Source organism: Eretmochelys imbricata, chromosome 2 (assembly GCF_965152235.1).
Source record: "Eretmochelys imbricata isolate rEreImb1 chromosome 2, rEreImb1.hap1, whole genome shotgun sequence".
Classification (NCBI taxonomy): domain Eukaryota; kingdom Metazoa; phylum Chordata; order Testudines; family Cheloniidae; genus Eretmochelys; species Eretmochelys imbricata.
The window spans coordinates 43,902,484-43,924,817 of NC_135573.1; the positions used below are offsets into that span (position 1 = coordinate 43,902,484).

A 22,334-nucleotide genomic window follows, 5' to 3' on the forward strand; every position below is an offset into this window, starting at 1 on the left:
TGGTAATAGCTCACCTTAACTGATCACTCTCGTTATAGCGTGTATGGTAACACCTATTGTTTCATATTCTCTGTGTATATAAAATCTCCCCACTGTATTTTCCACTGAATGCATCCGATGAAGTTGTCTGTAGCTCACGAAAGCTTATGCTCAAATAAATTTGTTATTCTCTAAGGTGCCACAAGTACTCCTGTTCTTATGACAAAAGTACACTCCTGCTTCAAACACACAAAAACTGTATCAGAATTATATCATTGACATCCTAGAACACAACAGCAAAATTGTTCAATGCATTTTTTTTTTAAAAAGTTGGACTTTAATTCTAGCTATTAACCCCTAAGTCTGGTGGTAGCTTGACAAACACTATCTATCCCAGTGGTTCTCAAACTTTTATACTGGTGACCCCTTTCACACAGCAAGCCTATGAGTACGACTCCCTTGTAAATTAAAAACACATTTTTTATATTTAAACACTATTATAAATGCTGGAGGTGAAGCAGGGTTTGGGGGGGGGAGGCTGACAGCTCGTGACCCACCATGCAATAGCCTTGTGACTCCCTGAGGGGTCATGACCCCAGTTTGAGAACTCCTGATTATCCTGTTCCCACTTCATATACCATTTTAATTCCTAGTGAACAGTTGACTAGTGACATATATGACAGGCACCGAAGAGGAAAATGACAGATAGGTAGATTAGATAGATATGGTAGCTGTTTAACAGTTCAGTGAGACACTAAATGACATTTTAAGGCAACAGTTAATATTGTATCCAAATGAAATGAAGAATAACTAGTTGATGTTTGTGTGTGTAATGTTATTTGGGTATTGAAATAGTTGTGAATATCACAGTATTTGCACCAATTTGTATTTGTGCACAACTCACGTGAACTGGAGGTGTTGCCTAATCTTGCCAAACAGTAACTAAAACCATTTTGACATATCAAGAGTGATGCCATAAATTTAAATGTGAACTATATATAGGGTGACCAGATGTCCCAATTTTGTAGGGACAGTCCTGATATTTGGGGCTGTGTCCAATATAGGCATCTATTACTCCTCATCCTGTCCCACTTTTTCACACTTCCTGTGTGGTCACCCTAACTCACTCACACTCTCTCTATATATTTTTACATGCACACCTTTATGTCCTTTATTTTCTGTTTCTCAAAATTGTCAATGGTTTCCTCCAACTGCCGACTTGTTCGAGTTGCATCCATCGAAGCTCTCTGTAGATCACTTTCAGCCTTAGAAATATAACCAGATAAAGACTGTTACTCCTTGAATTGATATTTAAAAAGTTGTGTACTTTACTTTAGAAACTATTAAGCTGTCCTACACATGCAAGTTACTATAGTTTAGACTTCTTGTGAGTTGGACATTAATATCACTTACACTGATGTAGAGCCCTTTAGAAGAATTTTTAAAGAGTTGTACAAGAAAAACCCTAAAATTTAGAGAACATGAACTATAAATCCTGGTGTAAAAAAGTATGCTAAGCAAAGTGAGTCTCTAAAGCAATGGTGGGCAACCCACATGCGGCCCGTCAGGTTAATCCGCTGGCGGTCCGTGAGACAGTTTGTTTACACTGACCGTCTGCAGGCACAACCACCTGCAGCTCCTAGTGACCGCAGTTTGCTGTTCCCAGCCAACGGGAGTTGCGGGAAGCAGCGGCCAGCACGTCCCTGCAGCCCGCACCACTTCCCACAGCTCCCATTGGCCGGGAACGACGAACCGCGGCCATGGGAGCTGCGGGCGGCCGTGCCTGCGGCCAGTTAGTGTAAACAAACTGTCTCGCGGCCCAGCAGCGGATTACCCTGACGGGCTGCATGCGGCCCGCAGGTTGCCCACCACTGCTCTATGGAATTAGTAATAAATAAACGTACGTCATCTTCATCTCCTCCTTTAGGCTCCAGTTCAGCAAAGTTCTTACCACTATCTTAATTTTAAGCATGAGTAACACCCTCCCTGTTCAGCAAATCATTAAGTATGTGCCTAATTGTTTTCCTGAATCCTACCATAATGCACTGCAATAGAGAGCTTTTGGCATATCATATTTGTCTGATACAGTTCTGTCACTACTGGTATTTAGTAAGTAGTAGATACTGTAATGTTAATTATATTATGGTCATAGTAATAGAATGTTATTCTTGATCCACTTTAAATAGATATGGACATATTTTATATACTAATCTCTTAGGAAAAACAGAGTGTTGTGATACAACAGAATACTAAAACATGCATAGTTTGAAATGAAATAATTAAAAGATTTTATTTTGATGTTTCCTCTTCAGAAACACAACATGCACCTGTGACTGAAATTATTAATAAAGGAAAATATTTTTTATGAAAATGAAAGTAAAATATTTACAGTACAACTGTTACATGTAATCTTTGGTAAAAAAACAATATGCTTACATAAAAAATATTTTTATCTACAATGTCTATCTTTAATACATTATGTATGTTCATGTGTGAAATATTTGATATATCAAAAATACCCAGTAACAGTGAATGTTCCTTCTGGGAGTGTGTCACAAATATGCTATAGCAGAAATGCACGCTTGTGTATACTTAAAATATAGAACGGAATATTATGATGAAGGTAATCAGCAGTCTTCTGGAGGGGAGAGCAGTTCTATCAGCCTATTCCACTAACGATTTTATAGTAGTCTACCAGTTAGAGTTAAAAAGCGGTCTTATTAATGAGTTAGGGTAACCCATCTGATAGAAAAATTTCATTGTTACTACATGTTAGGCACATATCTGGTGATCATCACCAGGGTAGACAGTTGCTGGAAGTGGTATAGTTTTTCTTTATCACATAATGTTTAATCATTATCAGACATCAATCTGAAAAAAATAATCAAATCACAAAAAGGGCCAAAACTCAAAGAAACTCTTTAATTTTGACCAAAATTGGCAGAAAGCTTCTAAATACAATTGATAATGCAATTATGTACTCAAATAGTACTGTTTTGAAAAGTTTGGGAAATATTTAGCCTTGGTGATATATTGTATGCATTTTCCCCATACTTTTTGCCTTCAGTTAAAGCAAAAGTCTGTAGTCACATAACAATATGAGCTTGTTTGTACCATTTGATACATCAAAATATTTGTCATTTGTAGAAGGGGTTGATTTGAGAAAAGTTTGTCTGCTATTTTTATGAAGTTACACAGATAATTATAAAACAAAAATATTTTTGATGTTATCTGCTCAGCTGCAGACATAAGTCTAAAGCACTCATGGTACATCTGTACTTATCTTCTTACCATCATCGAATATGACAATACATGTAAACTACTTATAGAAGTAATGACTCTTAGTAGAAGAGCTGTAGAATGTCTTGTATGAATAGATAATGTGAATAATGAAGCATAACCATGCACTCTTATATAACCCTACACATAATTATGAGCTACTGAATGTCTAATGCAACACTCTTTAACCTCATAAAAATAGCCACAGTAATTTACAGATAGTTGAAACATTACTATTCTCCCTCAGAATCTGTCTGAAGAGCTCAATACCCTCTTGCTACACTTGTCACTGTCACAGTACCATGTATCGGAGTACACCAAATCTTCCCTACAGCATTTCCATCGCCTTGTCTCACAAGTACTCTCACACTCATATTGCACAAAGGTGAGGATAGTTTCTGGAGCAGGCTGCAGCACCATCATGTTAGAAACAAGATGTTCTGGGCTAAATATCACCCCTCCATTTTTGACAGGTGATACTTAAAAATACTGAACTGTTGTATGATTCGATCTGTATTACTGATAACTTGCATGTTTCAGCTGCTACCTGAAGGAGACCATTGTTGGTGGCAATTTCTCACTTGTTTTATCCAGAGATGTTTGCTTCTTATCACAGTACAATAAAGATACCATGGAGGCATAGAGGAGGAGAGAGAGGCAGCCTATCTGAGCTGCACCCTGGGTGCTCAATTTTTGTCTTCAGTCATCTTTTTGTACATGAAAGCTGAAGTAGAATTACATCCACTGACAGCATGAATGTTTGGCAGTGTAAGACATTTCCATTCCCAGCTCCATAGCCACTCTGTCCATGGGAATGAATCTCTTCTTTTGGCCAACACCAGTTTTGAAAGAGAATTCATTTTCCCCAAGAGTAGAGCAATATCTTGGGCACATAGATGCAACATCTGGATCTAAGCTCCACATTAGCACCCTATTTACTGAGTGTTTGCTTTGCATGAGCAACGTGCAAGAACATGTGTGAATCTGCTTCCTTGTGATCTGCCTTGAGTTCTGGTATTGCAGAATGGTTACCAGATGCTACTTTTACTGCTTGTGAGATATCATAAAAATCTAGCAACAAGGTATACTTCACAACCAGGTAACAATCTCTGTTCATACTTCATAATTCAGTCATAGAGAAGAAATTCTGTAATGTCTGATTTATTCTTTGAATTTGATATAATCTTCAAGAATTGCTTTAGTAATGATATTAACACAGCGGGGTTCCAAACTTCTTGCATCTGGACATTCCCCCTGAGGTCTCTCTCACCAGATGACTGATTCTTCATTTGCATGCTTGTCACCAACAAGAGCAGTGTCTTGACATTTTAATCAAAGGGTAATGTTCAGCAACTGATCAGACAGCTCCCCAAAAGTTTTGCACTTGGCAGTATCAGTGTACACCATCTGCAGAAGCATCATGAGGTCAATAAATAGCTAATGTTGGCTCACTGGCTGATAACAGCTCAATCATTGACAGATTTTAATCCAGCCAAGAGGGTGTGTTGCTCTTTTGGGTCTTTCTTAGAGATCCATCCAAATTGAAGTAGGAAAGTGGGAGAGGTGCCAACTCATACTTCAACAAACCCTGGATATCAACATCTCTGGACTTGGCAAGTGCAGTTAGCTTACTGTATGTCTGACAATAGTTATTGCTTGTGCTGTCTGCTTCAGATGCTCAATTGGTTTGTTGAGATTTGAGATTATATTTTTTTATGGCATCAAGGTGGTCTACCTCATCCCTTTGCACTCGACTGGTTACAAACCACTTCATTTATTTTATCCCGTTCCCTCTTATTATGCCCAAACTTTCTGCAATTTCAGGTGGAGCCACAGTAGACATTGCAATGTACACAAGTGACTGTCTGCTGTCTTGGCTAGTTCCAGGTTCAGTACTAAAAGGATCTGTCGTTCTTTCAGTCACAACTTTTGTAGTATCTTGGACATTTTCATCAGCAGTCATGCACTCTATGGTTGTTTCTTTGTGGAGATCTGCCATTGAAGGCTGCATTCCACACATTTGTTTTGTCATAGCTATTAATGAGTCAAGTAACACTTGGTCAGAGTCTTAGCTTCCGTGCAAAGATGTGGATGCTTCCCATAATCCTTGTTGAGAGATTGCTCAAATGGCCACACCATGCCATATACCACTGAAGGGTCAGGCAGTCCGGTCTACTGCTCCTAGACTGTCAACTAAGGCATGATATGTATCTGGCTTCTCCTCCTCCAGAAGTCTGTCTGTTGGATCATATTAAAGAAGTTCTGTATTAAAATCACAAATGAGTTTGATTCCCCATAGTTTAAATTCCAGGGTATTACTAATTAAGAGGTCTCTTGGTTTTTGGTACTGTTTCTCTCCCTCTATGTGTGAAACTTGCAAGTTGCTAATTGCATTAGTACATTCTAAGACAGAGTCTGTTCTCAAAGCAATTCACACAGAGAGAGACTCAAAGCAATACTCTGTAACAACAGAAACAGCACCCAGAGACTCCCCGCCCTTTTGTTGTATTAACAATTGTGATTAAAATAGAGATAGAGGATGTATGTGGATGGATGCTTGGTGTGGATAATAACTGAATGATCAGGGAGGTGCCAGCCTAAGAATCTAGTGTCCATCGGCTGAAGAAGGCATCAAATGGAAATAACCAGAGGACCCCCGGGGAGCAGACTGGAATCCACCCAACAGCCTCAAGAATGGGAGAACCAAAGAACAAGATAACATCTAGCAGCACGGAGTCGTCAGGAATGTGCTATCTGCTGATTGATTCAGCAACAGCATGATAAAGCAATTCCCATAGACTGGCATAGGAAGAAACTCCTATGGACTCTAGAAAGTGAGAACTTTGGGGTCTGATTCTGCAAACCAACTTCCAGGAGCATCAGATGAGCATCTGACAAGGCCCTGCTCCCTCCACATGTCCAGGCCACCTGGCCAGTGGCTTGGCATGAGCAACTCTAAGGCTGGTAACTATGATGATAACCTTGCAGAACCTGTATGTGTGTGTGTATGAATGAATGTGTGAATAAATATGAGATTGAATGGAATGTTATAGCTATAACTAACGGTTTACTATGATAACAATCTTGCAGAACCTGTGTGTGTGTGTGTTTGTAGGAATGAATGTGTGAATAAATATGAGATTGAATGGAATGTTATAGCTATAACTAACTGCTTACTATGATTCTTTCTGTATTCACAATAAATGTGGTATTTTGCCTTTTTACCTTTAATAAGATCCTGCTGGTTTTTATTTTATTGGTATAACATGTCTTCTGCTACATTTACACAACCCCATCTAGCAAAATTCACATGACCACACTGGAAGTCAAGTGGAATCATCTCTGTGAATGTGTCAAGCTCCATGAACCTGTTATCTCTCTTTGCCTCTATGTAATCCATCAATAGTTGGACAATATCCATTATATAGTTTTCCCAGAAGCATATTTGAACAATTTTTTCCTTGGGTAACATCAGTGTCTATGAGCTGGCAGAGTGATTGGGTGTTGGTTATGAAGTCTGCCATGGCATTTTAAATATTGATAACATTTTATAATTAGGAGGTAGGGGTCTTCTTATCTGCACAACTTCATACAAATAGCAGGCAAAAAAAACCCCAATCCCTTCTCAAATCAGTCCATTCTAAAAATAATGTCAAATATTTTGATGTATTACATGGTACAAACAAGCTCATACCACTATATGCAACAGACTTGCTTTAAACAAAGGCAAAAAAGTATGGAAAAATGCATGAAGTATATCACCTGGGGCTAAATATTTCCCAAACTTTCTAAAACAGTACTATTTTTGAGTACATAGCTGCATTATCAATTGTATTTAGAAGCTTTCTACCAATTTTGGTCAAAATTAGACTGTTTCTTTGAGTTAGGGCCCTTTTTGTGATTTTATGATTTTTTTCCGTTTGGATGCCGATAATGTTTAAACATTATGTGATATAGAAAAAACGGTACCATTTCCAGAATCTACATCCACCCTGGTGATGACCACCAGATATGTACCTAACTCGTGGTAGCAATGAAGTTTTTCTAGACGATGGGTTATGCCTTAGTGCCTAAAATGGGTCTGAGCTGGTAGACTACAGATTTCCCCACCCCAATCAGCCTCACTGAGCAACATCAACAGCAACTCAGGGGGAAGTTCATGTCTCTATGGCTGCAGGAAAGATCAATAAAATTGCCAGAATGGTAAGGAGACAAAATAATGGAAACAACGCTAAAATTAAACAAAACATATGGAGAAAGTTTGTCCCACACTTACTTTCTAAAGACTTATCACTCACAATAGGATATAATCTTTCCATAACCCTCAGATACCATATACAACAGATATTTAAACCTACTATCAATGATAGAAAAATGGGGAAAAATTGAAAATGTGAATATGGTGACTGAACACATGCCAGATACTCTCAGGTACTTTTTGTTAAATAAATGCTACTATAGCAAATATTATAAGCTATAGCCAATTAGCTGTCTCAAAATATAGTATATAGAATTTGTGATTCATGATCAATGTATGAAATAATCACTTTAAAGACAATTGCTTTCACATCTTTTTCTAAATACAATATTTTTAATTACTGGAGAATCAATTACTTCTTATATTCATTAGTAACAGAAAGGATACAATAATGTGTCGATCTGATGGATTCCTCTGACGTGTCCTTTCCAGTTGAGATAACTGCTTAGCCTCTCGATTCTTTGCTGTTAAAGTTGCTTTGAGATCATCCTGCAAATATATTTATACCATTCTGTATATGCTGAAATAGAGCTAAGGGCATATGAAATACATTTGTTTGCATTTATGAGTTGTCCAGAAAACGTACACAAAATTTTTTGCTCTAAATCAAACCAGGTTTTTATGGACTAATCCTGTGAAATGATGAGCACTTCCTGAAAAAGAGATCAATGCGCACTGAAGGTGCTCAGCGCCTTGCAGGATTGGGCCCCAGGCTGTGTGTGCCATCTTTTAAATTTTTGGAGGGAAAAATGTGAACAAAAATCAGGAGTTCTTAAAGAAGAGTTTATTAGATGGGCAAAAAGCCACAATTCTACAATCAAGAAAGAGGTCGACTATGGCTAAAAGCCCATGCTGGTTCAGTGGCAAAGTGTAGCCAGCATTTAGAAGTAAAAAAGCAATATATATATAACAAATGGAAAAAGGAGAAATAGCAATCAATATAAATTAGAAGTATGAAGTGCAGAAGATTGATAAGGGAAGCTAAAAACATCAGGGAAAATCCACAGCGGGCAGGACTAGAGTTTTAAAATACATTAGGAACAAAGAGAGCCTAGCAATGTTATAGGCCCACTACTAGATTAAAATGGTAGAATTTTATTAATGATACAGAAAAGGCAAAGGTGCTCAATAAATATTTCTGTTCTGTATTTGGAAAGAAGCAGGATGATGTACTCATATCATATGAAAATGAACTACTTTACAGTCCATTAGTAACTGAGGAGGATGTTAGACAATATCTACTCAGGATAAACATTTTTCAATCAGCTGGCCTAAATAACTTGCACCCAAGAGTCCTAGATGAGTTAGCTGAGGTGATCTGTAGCCCACTGATGTTAATTTTTAGTAAATCTTGGAATTCTGGGGAAATTCCAGAGACTGGAAGAATAATAATGTTGTGCCTATATTCAAAAAAGGCAAATAGGATGATCCAGGGAATTATAGGCTGATTAGCCTGATGTCAATTCCTCGCAAAATAGAACAGAAGCCGATGCGGGATTCAATTAATAAAGAATTTAGGAATAGGAATACAATTAATACAAGTCAACATAGTTTTAAGAAAAACAAGTCTTGTCAAACAAACCTTATTTAGTTCTTTGAAGAGATTATACATTTGGTTGATAAAGGTACTGTGTAGATATAACAATTAGACTTGTAAGGTGTTTGACTTAGTATTGCACAACATTCTGATTTAAAAATTGGCACTATACAATATCAAAAGAGCATATGTTAAATGGATTAAGAACTGGCTACCTGACAGACCTCAACAATTAGCTGTCAATGGAGAATCATCACTAAATGGGGGTATTTCAAGTGAGGGTCTACTGGCATCAGGACTAGGCCTGATGCTATTCAACATTTTCATCAATGCCCTGGAAGTAAATATAAAATCACAGCTGATAAAGTTTCCAGATGACACAAAGACTTGTTTTAATTCAAATTAAATTAGTTCAAATGTGAAGGGTTCATTCAATTAACACAGTAAAGTCTCTTTATTTCATATACCCAGAAATTTCGTTGTTGTCCTAAAGCATTTGCAAACAAGTTTTACATATCTCTTTAAAATAAAAAGATACCAGGATTTACAGGGAATGCCATTTTGGAGTTCTGCGATGTGATATGATGGAGTTCTGTTGCTTTTGCAAGTTGCTGCACATACACACTATTCTACATGTACTCTATAAACCACTCTGTCCTTCCTCCCCCTATCGGGACACTGTTCTCTAGAGGATTGGACCCCCTCCTCTCAGCTGTTTCCTGAAGCGTATCTGCTTCAAACATGTTCCGGGCCGCAATTCCAATGTATTGTTGTGAGTTACACATCTATACATTTTTGTTGTAATAATTATTTTTAATAAGAAAAGTTTAAATAATTTGGTATACTTAACAAGCTTCACAAAAATGGCTATAAGAATACACTAAATTTTGAGAGAAAATACACCATATAGTACCTACCCTTTTAAGTTTTACTATGGTCCCGTAACTTTTCAGAGGGTCAACAACTTTGGCTTCAAGCCTTTCAACCTGGAAAAAAAGTCAAATTATCCAAGTCCTCTGCATATTAAATGTATTTCTAGAAAACTGATTGCTTTAAGAGTAATGTTGATTCTATCCTACTAGAATTTTAACCACATTCACTGAAGAACAGTGGAAGCAGAGGTTGAATATATATTACATGTATTTATACAGATAAATAAATCAATAAAACTAATCAAGAAATAACTTTTCTTGATTAATCCCTAGTGTAACTTCTTTTATTTCAATGGCACTAAACCAAATTAGGCTGGGAATTCTAAGAACTGACTACTGGAAATAGACAATGTTAAATCTCTTAAATTCTACAGCTTTTAAGAGATTAAAAATAAATGTATTTGTTTTTAAATGTTAGATTATGGATTTTAAATTGTTTGCTCATTAATATGCTTTAAGAGATGCAAAGCTCCAGATTTTTGAAAGCTATGGGAGCAGCAAACTATGTACTCAAAAAATCAGAAACATTATGCACATATATTAAGGCATTCACAGATATTTACATTTGAGATTTTGTTTTAATACCTTCTACATGGAAAAACAGATGAAAATGGCTAGACAGGTAATGGAGCTATGACTGTGCATGTCATACAATATTGTGTCAGTTTTATTGTTACCTTAAAACAGAAGTTGGCCCAATAAAAGATATTACCTCACCCACATTGTCTCTCTAATATCCTGGGATCAACAGCTACAACATCACTGCATACAAAAAATGGAAGTTATCCTCTCTCTCTCTCTGCTTCTACCACCCCTTTTGTTTTGCCTACCTGTGAGCTTTTGAGGCCAAGGACTTTTTACTGAACAACTGTTTACCCCATAGCATACTAGTGCCTGTAATAATAAAGTGTGTGACACTGGCAGACAATCAATGAACTGTCATCCTTATTCACTCATTTACAATTATGCCTTTCATCATACTATGCTCTCTTTTATATAGATATGCATCTCTTTTATAGGGGCACATTAACTTGTTAAGTAACATAAAAAGACCTCTGTTGCTACACAGTTTATAAAGCAAAGTTCCAACTCCAATGAAGTCCAGTAAAGCTCTACAATTACAAACAAAATCAGACCAACGATTTTAAAACCAGGGATCTTAAAAAGATAATTTTGTGATGAAAGAAAAAATGCCAGCCAAGTTAAAGTTAGATTCCACAGAGGAAGAGAAATTTTGGGGAAAGACCTAATTATTATTAATGGACAAAGCTTCAGATCCAAATAAAAACTGCTTTACAAGGTACAGGACTGTAAAGGGTACTATAAATAATCTCAATTGTTCCAAAGTTCGACATGATTTAAGCATTGCATTAAGAACTGGACTTTTTAGAACCATAAATGTTTATCCTAATCTTTACAGAGCTAAATCCCATTATTTTTCTTCGCTGGCTTTTTGTCTTTTGATTTTCCTCGCATCCTCTGCATGTTTTTCTAATCTTCCTCTTTTTTTACTCATCAAAGAAACCAGGTTTGAAACTGGAGATCTGCAACACTAGATGACTACAGCATGCGGAAATTAAAAGGCTCTTAAGCTAATATTCCTCGAACTTTTATGAATTAAAGAACTTCAAAATCTTTTTAAGTACCTGGCGCTGTTGTGGAAAAATGAATGGAATCAGCAGTCCTTATGAGCTATTTTACTTGCTAGTTCTGACAAAATGCATATGAAAGCTGCTGCATAAATTGATGCCCACAAAGAGGAGAAGGGAAATGGAGACAGAGAGACAGATGGATAACAAGAGATGGAACTTATGTAGCCATTCCCTGTTCTCTTTTTTACCTTTTTCTCAATCTGTCTTTTCCCTCCCCACCCCAATTAATTTTGGAAAGGTGGAAAATGGCTTGACTGAAGGGTCATATTTTTAAAGGTATCTAGGTGCCTAAAGATGCAGAAATGTGCCTAGTGGATGTGGAGAACTTGGAGGGCTACTGATAGTTGAGCATATTGAAAAAAAAAAAACAAAAAACAAAAACAGTTTCCCTTCTCCCTTTTTATGGTTATTCAGCAGGCACAAAGGGGTTAATTTCTTTCCTGAAACAAGACAAGCACTAGTGACTGTGGGGAAGTTGCCTAGCTTGAATGAAGGAACTATCAGGAACTAAAGGCGGGGGCGGGGGGGGGGGGGAAATTAATGCAAAACCTTTGACAGGTAAACATGTCTGGAGTGGAGAAATATCACCATCTGGAGGAAACTGGCTATACTTGTTTTGACTGGGTTCAAGACGCCCAGCAAACGAAGTATTATATCAAGTGACCAGCATAATACAGAAGAGGAGTCACTTTCTCTCCATGCAAGAACTGATGTGACACTGTGCACAAGAGAGACAGACCCTGCTGAAAGGGTCTGAAGGCCTGAAACTGACCAGGGTCCTGTATGTAGAGAAGTATTACATGGTAAACATGCAATACGCTATTTATTGTTTTACAGTATGTTTCTCCGTAAAGCTTTTGTTCTAAACAAGCTGGCTGGTCACTGGTCTATCCTGTCATTACCTCAGGGAGAGAACAGCACAACAGGTTCTGAACTAGACTCCAATTTATTAAGATGACCACAGTGAACTGCAGGAGGAATTACAGCCTAAATCCCTGATCTGGAGTGAGAGGAACGTGGTTTCCCACCCCGAGAAAAGTGACAGGTAGAGACCTGAGTGGGGTTTCCTCAAAGAAATCAAGAAGGGGGCAGAAGTGCAATTACCTTGGGAACTGTAACAATGAGATGCTCAAGAGTGCCTAGATGCCTAACTCACTGAAATCAATGGGAGTGAGGCATCTATGTGCTTCCAAAAATCCCACTAGGCACCTATCTGCATCTCTAGATGCCTAAATACTCTTAAAAATCTGGCCCTAAATACATAGTGAAAGGACCAGATATAGCACTTTTATTTTCAATTGCCCTTTCTTAGTAACAAGAGCTGAACCTCTTAAAGGTGAACTTCAAAAGGAAAAAGGGGATTTATGATTTTTTCTTTTGTTTCTTAATGTGTACAGATGACTTGAAAGGCTTTCTTGGGTTTTTTAAAGTTTTTTTCTACTTCCTTTTTTCTTTATAAAAATAGCAAGAAGGTCAACGATTGCATTCCCCTTTTCAGTTAGAGTACTCCTTGGTGACTCAAATTTGAAGTAGGAGCTTTCTGAGCTCTCTAGTGAAGGGGTAGAGGTATCCTTAATAAACTCCCAAAAGTTTTAGTTCAATAGGTGTTAGCTTAAAACAGAATTTTAAACAAGCTCAATAAAAATCCATTGCATTCTAATTATGCTCCAATCCTGCAGTTAGATTCATGTGGCTGGACTCTTGCACATGTGTAGAGACTCATTGAATTCAGCGGAGCTCCATGCTAGTGTCACGGTTGACCCTTCCAGATCCCACTTCACGATCAACACCTCTTTTCCTTGACACAGTATTTCCCAAAACTTGGGACGCCACTTGTTCAGGGAAAGCCCCTGGCAGGCCAGGCCGGTTTGTTTACCTGAAGCATCCGCAGGTTCGGCCGATCGCGGTTCCCACTGGCCGCAATTTGCCGCTCCAGGCCACTGGGGGCTGCAGTAAGTGGTGCCGCAGTGGAAGCCGCGATCGGCCGAACCTGTGGACGCGGCAGGTAAACAAACCAGCCCGGCCCGCTCGGGGCTTTCCCTGAACAAGCAGCATCCCAAGTTTGGGAAACACTGCCTTGATACATTTGATGTGATAAACTCACCCATTTTCCAGCTGTCTACAATAACTGATAACAAAGTGAACAATACCTAAATTCTAATTCAAAATATGAGCAAAAAACCAACAACTTTAAAACACATCAAGGCCTTTTTACATATTATAATGAATGTAGAACATCCCCATCTCAATAAATAAATGGCCACTTTTTCTCTTTCGCATGTTACCTTTTAACATCAAAATAAGCTTTGTTTAGAGTGAACTTAAAATCATGAACCAAACTCATCTGGGTTAAATGGCCTATTTCAGGACAGTGTCAAACTATTCTTAGGGCCCCAATCCTGCAAAAAAAAAAATTATGTGTTTGGGATGACTCATGTGAGTCAAGTTAGAAGCAAAACTCAAACAGCTTAATGGGACTAAATCGGGGGGCCCAGATAATCTTCATCCAAGAATATTAAAGGAATTGGCACATGAAATTGCAAGCCCATTAGCAAGAATTTTTAATGAGTCTGTAAACTCAGGGGTTGTACCGTATGATTGGAGAATTGCTAACATAGTTAAAAATAGTTCCTATTTTTAAGAAAGGGAAAAAAAGTGATCCGGGTAACTATAGGTCTGTTAGTTTAACATCTGTAGCATGCAAGGTCTTGGAAAAAATTCTGAAGGAGAAAGTAGTTAAGGACATTGAAGTCAATGGTAAATGGGACAAAATACAACATGGTTTTACAAAAGGCGGATCATGCCAAACCAACCTGATCTCCTCCTTTGAGAAAGTAACAGATTTTTTAGACAAAGGAAACGCAGTGGATCTAATTTACCTAGATTTCAGTAAGGTGTCTGATACCGTGCCACATGGGGAATTATTAGTTAAATTGGATAAGATGGGGATCAATAGGAAAATTGAAAGGTGGATAAGGAATTGGTTAAAGGGGAGACTACAACAGGTCCTACTGAAAGGTGAACTGTCAGGCTGGAGGGAGGTTACCATTGGAGTTCCTCAACGATCAGTTTTGGGACCAATCTTTTTATTACTGACCTCAGCACAAAAAGTGGGTGTGTGCTAATAAAGTTTGCGGATGATACAAACCTGGGAGGTATTGCCAATTTAGGGAAGGACAGGGATATCCTACAGGATGATCTGGATGACCTTGTAAACTGGAGTAATAGTAATAGGATGAAATTTAATAGTGAGAAGTGTAAGGTCATGCATTTAGGGATTAATAACAAGAATTTTAGTTATAAGCTGGGGACACATCAATTAGAAGTAACGGAGAAGGAGAAGGACCTTGGAGTATTGGTTGATCATAGGATGACTATGAGCCGCCAATGTGATATGGCCATGAAAAAAGCTAATGTGGTCTTGGGATGCATCAGGAGAGGTATTTCCAGTAGGGATAAGGAGATTTTAGTACTGTTATACAAGGCACTGGTGAGACCTCACCTGGAATACTGTGTGAAGTTCTGGTCTCCCATGTTTAAGAAGGATGAATTCAAACTGGAACAGGTACAGAGAAGGATGATCCGAGAAATTGAAAACTTGTCTTATGAAAGGAGACTCAAGGAGCTTGGCTTGTTTAGCCTAACTAAAAGAAGGTTGAGGGGAGTTATGATTGCTCTCTATAAATATATCAGAGGGATAAATACCAGAGAGGGAGAGGAATTATTTAAGCTCAGTACCAATGTGGACACAAGAACAAATGGATATAAACTGGCCACCGGGAAGTTTAGACTTGAAATTAGACAAAGGTTTCTAACCCTCAAAGGAGTGAAGCTTTGGAATAGCCTTCCAAGGGAAGCAGTGGGGGCAAAAGATCTATCTGGCTTTAAGATTAAACTCAATAAGTTTATGGAGGAGATGTCTGATGGGATAACATGGTTTTGGTAATTAAATATTCATGGTAAATAGGCCCAATGGCCTGTGATGGGATATTAGATGGGGTGGGATCTGAGTTACCCAGGAAAGAATTTTCTGTAGTATCTGGCTAGTGAATCTTGCCCATATGCTCAGGGTTCAGCTGATCGCCATATTTGGGGTCGGGAAGGAATTTTCCTCCAGGGCAGATTGGAAGAGGCCCTGGAGGTTTTTTGCCTTCCTCTGTAGCATGGGGCACGGGTCACTTGCTGGAGGATTCTCTGCTCCTTGAAGTCTTTAAACCACGATTTGAGGACTTCAACAGCTCAGACATAGGTGAGAGGTTTTTCGCAGGAGTGGTGGGTGAAATTCTGTGGCCTGCATTGTGCAGGAGGTCAGACTAGATGATCATAATGGTCCCTTCTGACCTAAATATCTATGAATCTATGAAATCAAAGAGACTATTCACGCATGAAAAGTTAATTCTTTTCAGGAGCCTAATTTTGGGAATACAAAGCATAATAATTTAACATTGAAAAAAGAAACACAAACAACATTTAATAGATTTTGCAGAAGAAATGACTTACAGTATCATTCCAGATTCCAGAAGACAGCCCGAGTCACAAAACCAAAAAACAAATATTTATTAAGCATAATCTATAGCCCAGTAAAATCCATTGGCTCTTCTCATCTCCACTGAAGACCTGTTATCTGTCCCTCATTCTTCAAAACCTGTGAGAAGCTACTCAGAGGGACTATTCACAAGGCATGGAGTTAAGTATGTGCGTAAGGCATTTCACAATTGGGGCCTATGTCTTCAGAAAGCTCATTAGTAGGGTAAACTATGAAAGCTGGTGGAGCTTATTTAGCTTTGTTCCTAACGCATTTGTTACTAATGCATTTAAAAGTGGTTTCCCTCAGTCTCAAATGAGAAGCAAGGTATACATTATGGTAATCGTATTAAAAAGATAAGTTTGCAAGCACAACATGCACAGCTTTAATTCTATACCTCTGCTTGGCGATAATCTTGAAGTTTGGAAAATTCATCTGCAAAATTTTTCAATCCAAGTTTTAAGCTTGGTGTCTCTGTAGCTGCATATGCATATATTTCATTTACTAGAAGGTCTGCTTTGTCTCGTAGTCTAGCAGTTTTACGTACATATGCAGCAAATATTTGGCACAATTCACCAAAATGTTTTTCCACATTTGAAACAGCCTCTCGTACTTGTCTAGTTTGATTGTCCCTAGAGACCAAGGAAAAATGAAAAACAAGAAAAAAACCCAACATGATTAAAATACATACAGATTAAATAGGTTTGACAGTACTGTCATCACTATACCATAAACAACATATTTCAAATTGATCATTTTACTTCTGGGCAAAATGGAAATTTATTAGAGGAAAATTATACTTAATATTCTGATGTGGTGTTTGCTTATCTAAAAAAGACAAATAAAATAATAAATAACTGAAATTTATATTTCAGCCTAAGACTCACTAAACTGAACTTTAACAAGTAAAAATGCCATAACTGCAGACCCAAACCAGATACATCCACATACTTGAGAAAATCTTCATAAAACTCCTATGCAGTTAGGTGCTTTGGAAATCTCAGTAGCAATGTATCTGCATCTTTAGACACCTACATACATTTAAAAATCTGTCCCAGAGAAAGTAAAGCCCCAATACTGCAGACACTTACACACAAGCTTAAATTTAAGCATGAATGGTCTCACTTAAATTAGTTGCCCAAGATTGACAGGAAATCGGTGGAAGAACCAGGAACTGAACGCAGGCCTCCTGAGTCCTAGTCCAGGACCCTAACCACAAAACCACCCCAATCTCTTAAAATATAAAAAGTCCCCAATACATTAATGTGTGAATGTTAAACCATTATTAGAACTTACATGCAAGTCTCTGAATGTCTCTATCTATCATTGGGTAGTAGAACAAGTTATTTGAATAGATGGATGGAAACACCTTTTTCATCTGTAGCTCTCAAAGCATTTTTCAAAGAATCCACATATCCATATCCCCATTTTACAGATGGAAAAACTGAGGCACAAAGTGGTGAATTGATTTATCCTAATTCACAGACAGCAAGAATGTGACAGAGCTGGGAACAAAAGCCATCTCTCCTGATTCACAGTCTAGTGATCCTTCCTTGGAATGTACTCAAAAGTGCCAGTGTGCATTGGTTTTGAAAGTAAAGTTCTGTAACTATAGAAGTAAACAAAGGCGATCAGATTCAGGAACTCATTTTTTTCCCCTGAAGTCCTCAATACCAACTTCATAGTTAGGCTCATTTCAATTTTTCAAAGTGCAAGCTTAAAAAATTTGTTAGGCATAACAACAAATACTAAATACAAACAAAATGGATCTTTGCACCACTTATGTAAAGATCCATTTTTATTATTGTTTGAAGTAAAACCATTCAGTATTTTAGAAGTCTCAGTGACTTAAAGGACATAATCAAATTCTTAAAAAAAAAACTTGCCTCACTTGTCTGAATTTTTTTAAACTTACAAACGTTATACCTAATTTACAATAACTGAAAGAATAAAGAGCGTTTCCCCTTGTTTTTTAACTTCATTCAATTGACAACAGTTTGAGTATAGTCATTTCAAATGTTTCTTTTGTATTGTTAGTCTGTTTCTCCTGTTTTAATGCAAGTTTTTCACACAGCAACAGAGGAGAAAAAGTATTTTAAAACAGGAAAATATGAACGTAAACCCCACAAAAATCAGCAGCGAGACACTGAGGCAGGCATAGTACCAGAAAACAACTTGACTTTTATGGGGTTCTGCGCAGGTATAGGGCTCTTCTCATGTCGATTGCAGGATCAGTTTTAATGGTTCTAACTTTCACAAGAGGTAAATAAAATCTAGCACAAAGAGTATGAATTATTTAAACAAAACAAAAAATAAAAACCCTAATTGTAAGAAATATTTACAATGCTATCTCCATCACAATAGCAAACAAATAAAGTATTCATTATGCAATACCAACAACATAAAATGTTGCAGAGTAAAACTCTGGTGCATAAAATTTTATGTGAGCCTTTTGGTTAGGTGGGTTGGCGGGAGGAGGAGTATTTACAGAAATATGTGTCTGCCCAATGGAACTCAAATACTGTGCTCCAGTAGAGCTTAGGAAGTCCTTGAAGCAGGTACCTTCTCTACCTAACCTCCTTAGAGTTCATAGGTATGGTCTTGTGAAACAGGGTGGATTGTCAAAAATATGCAAGGTAAATTTTCACATATCAGCATCTTTGACTGAATGTATTAACTGTAAGGGTAAAATAATATATATGTAAATTACTTTCATTGGTTATATTTTGCTTTTTATATGAGTATGAATTTTAATACTAATACAAAGCTATGTATTTGATAAGAATTTTATTAATTAATTCAGAAACTCAAGCTAATGATGGGTTCTGAGTGGGACTTAAATTTCAACTTCCAACCAAACACCTGCATATTTTATACTTATTAATCTTCGTAAACCATTCCATAAATTGAAGTCAAGACTTAATCAGTTGGCATTAATATTTTGCTTGATACTTCAGTCTCCTCCTCCTCTCTGTTTAATAAGTGCCTTCAGTTGAGGGTCTCAGCTCTGCTGGTCCTACATATAGTAGCACTTCAGTGTTACTGGCAACATAATTCTACTGCTGCTGAAGTTCATATGATTCTCAATGGATTCATTCCATTGCTTGATGCCCACAACAATAACCTAATTCTGCAAATGTTAACTACCAATTGCAGAGTACGTAAGAAGTCCCATTGGTCCCAATAAAACTGCTCAAACACTGTGCTTGGTATGGTATGGTATGAAAGATCAGGCCCTATGTTATTAGCAACACAGGACAAGATCCTTAGCCTTGGAATTTGCTCACATCTCACTTATGTGGAGGAAAAAATTAACACCTCTTTCATTTGTGTGAGTAGCAATTCTGACAGCCTGAAATGATCCTGGCTTTTAATTTTGACCACTGTCACCAACCTTCCAAACCCAAAAAAATCAAAGGAAATTCAATACTTCAAGACCAGAGTATTGCCTCACAGTCTATATTTTCTTGACAAGACAGAGAGGTGAAAATACATGCTCAAAATGAATGTGTGTATGTTATCCTAAGTCTTTTGGAAGAAAATACCACTGCAGAGGAAGATCAGTTTATGATACCTCAAAGTAAGCAGGCACAATTTGAGGTAGGGAGGTTGTTTTCTTTTAAAGACAAACACCAGGGGATAGTCTCCCAGCTTCCAATGCTTTTCTCAAGTCTGCTACCATCCAAATAAGGGATATTTCTCAAACTGAGTGAGAATATAAAAAAATCTCATTGAAAAGCCCATCATACAATCTTTCTTCCACAATTAACACTAATCGAAAGATAATCTCTAGTGAGGGGTCCCTCCCCTCTCCTATTGAACTGTGTGACCTTGTTTACATATAACCACCACCTCCCCACTTCAAATAATGAGAGGGGATTTAACTGGTCTGCCCAAACATTCAGCAACTTTGTGCCTACAGTTTCCCCATGTGAACAGCATTCAATTCTGACAGATACGAATTACATGTCCTTAAAGGAACGTGTGAAAAGATTAGTTTGTTTTTTTAAAATGCTACTTAAAGGCAATAAAAGGACTGAGAGCACAAGGCTTGATTATATTAACAACTAGTCTTCATTTTATCCCAGCATGCTAAACCCCTAGATACATTTTGTTGCCTAGACTTTATAGTGATGGGCACAGTATGAAATGGCTTAAAGCAGACAGATGGGATGAGCGGAACGAGACTGGGCATGTATTGGTGCAGGTTACTATACTTTTTTGTTGGAATAGATCCGGCTTTATTTTCACTTTGAACATCCTCTGTTGCCCTACCCAAACTATTGTATTTAGATTTTTAAAAGCTATTTTTGGCAAAACCCCTCTTTCCCCCCCCCTTAAATTAAAACACAACATAAAGCCTGGACTCATCAACTTTAGACAAATATAAAACAGCTAATATGAAGATAATAAACCCGCCCCCCCAAACCTCAGGGCACCCTGTCTCAAAAGCCTGCGGCCGATGGGTAACAAATCAGGACTGGGGAAGCCAAAGAGCCAACCTCTCCCTCCTTCCCCCTCCCCCAAGCCTAGCCACAAGTAACAGGGAGGGACTCTGCCCCCGCTCCCACCTCATTAGCAGGGGCTTCCGCCCCTCTCCTCCCGCTAACGGGACGCCGTCCCCCTGCCCCCCTCCCGCGCCCCGATAGCGAGGGCTGTGTCTGCCCCCCTCCCGCTCCGCGCTCCAACAGCCCAGACCTCTCGGCCAGACGCGGGCGGGGGAGGGGAGGGGAGCGCCATTCTAGGCACCCGGAGCAGGGGGCACCGCACTTACCTGGCGTCCAGCCCGCGGCCTAGCATCATGGTGGCGGCCGGGAGAGAAGGGGAGCCGCGGCGCACGCTCCGCTGACACCCAGTTCCCATGGACACCGAGCGCCGCCCACGGCCCGGGCTGCTGAGCCTGGCCCTCCCCCAACGCCTTCCCAGGGTTAGAGTCTGACTGAATGATGCCAAGACTGGTTGCCTCCCGGCAAGTCCTAAACGGCGATTCTGTGTCCTAATAATGACAACTTCTACCCACCAGCCACACTAGGGCTGAGGACAGGGTAGCTCTGACATCCAGCTGGCACTACCATCCGGTATTCCTCCAGAGTACAGAGAGCATTTTGCCGCATTCCTGGGCCAGAGATATACAGCTATGGATCTGGTGTCTATGGATGATCGTCTAACCCTGAGTTTAGAAATCTTCTCCTCAAGAGGCCTCACATACACTCTTACCCAAAGCCCGTTGAAGTCAAAGACTGATTGGACAAGGATTTTTGAATCAGACCCATATACTGTACGTTGAACAACATGGGAGATATGATCCTTGAGGGATGCTACCAGTCTTTCAGCAATGGCAAACAGTTGCCCATCATCACAGACTGGAACCTCTTGTGTGCAAGCTTCAAGCACACAAACCAGGGCAGAATCTGGTAATCCAGAAATCATTTCAGCCACCACTGAAGTACAACCCCCTCTGGACTGGAATGTAGCAGCATTTCAGTAGTTAGCATAGACTGGATATATATGTAGGACATCACTGCAACATACAATCATCTTCATTTCAGTTAATGGAATAGGCGAAGGTGTGTTACTACAAACTGATCCACATGGGCACAGAGGTCCATCTGCAAGGATTAGCTTGCATCATCAGGTCTTATATAGTATTGGTCTGTTATGCATATATGTTGGTCTGACCACCTCTTTTGACTCAGCACATACTGTTTTTATGTTTTATAACTTTATAAGACTGTTCCTATTTCAAGTTGAATTATTTTTGTTGAAATTTGCAGAAGTTTTCTTACATACTCTCTTACATTATTTAAGTTTATTATTATTATTATTCTGTTTGCAGATGTAGCTATGCTAGCAACCTCTCCATCTTTCTATCAAATTTGAGGCACATCAATCACAGTAGTATGTAGGTGCCCGACATTCTTAAAATGAGCATAAAAAATTTAATTCCAGGTGAACTCTGCTATTGCCATTCTAACTTCAACAACTTCTATGTTGGTTTTTAAACCCTCCCCCCAGCCCTCTTCCCTTTATTTTTGTTCATTTTTTCAGAAGAGGATCCTACAGTTCCCTTGCTTGAACCAGGGGTCTTGACCAGCTCTGTTTCTGTCTTTTTTTTCTCAAGATCAAGAGACAGGTTCTGGGAGCAACTATCTGTTAATGTAGCAGTTATCAG

The 22,334-nt window shown here is 38.6% G+C and overlaps 2 protein-coding genes across 10 annotated transcripts in view; one reads left to right on the top strand and one right to left on the bottom strand.

Annotated features, from left to right (window-relative positions):
• The window catches only part of CIBAR1 (CBY1 interacting BAR domain containing 1), a 38,214-nt gene extending 17,248 nt beyond the window's left edge, over positions 1–20,966 (bottom strand). Inside the window, exons 1-6 of the mRNA XM_077810018.1 lie at positions 20,937–20,966; positions 16,560–16,794; positions 9,971–10,039; positions 7,904–8,005; positions 2,307–2,312; positions 1,140–1,244 (exon numbers count right to left, since the gene is read on the bottom strand). Of these exons, the coding sequence (XP_077666144.1) occupies positions 1,140–1,244; positions 2,307–2,312; positions 7,904–8,005; positions 9,971–10,039; positions 16,560–16,794; positions 20,937–20,965 (546 nt within the window). The 5' untranslated portion in view covers position 20,966. The remainder of the gene's footprint in view (positions 1–1,139; positions 1,245–2,306; positions 2,313–7,903; positions 8,006–9,970; positions 10,040–16,559; positions 16,795–20,936) is intronic.
• The window catches only part of RBM12B (RNA binding motif protein 12B), a 107,109-nt gene that overhangs the window by 34,433 nt on the left and 50,342 nt on the right, over positions 1–22,334 (top strand). For 4 of the 9 annotated variants that reach the window (XR_013345104.1, XR_013345098.1, XR_013345096.1 and 1 more), the window contains one exon: positions 2,292–6,794. The exons of 4 other annotated variants lie outside the window; for them this stretch is intronic. The gene's annotated coding sequence lies outside the window, so the exon portion shown is untranslated. Of the gene's footprint in view, positions 1–2,291; positions 6,795–9,587; positions 10,958–22,334 lie in introns of those variants that run through there. One more of the 9 variants, XR_013345102.1, reaches the window with a different exon arrangement.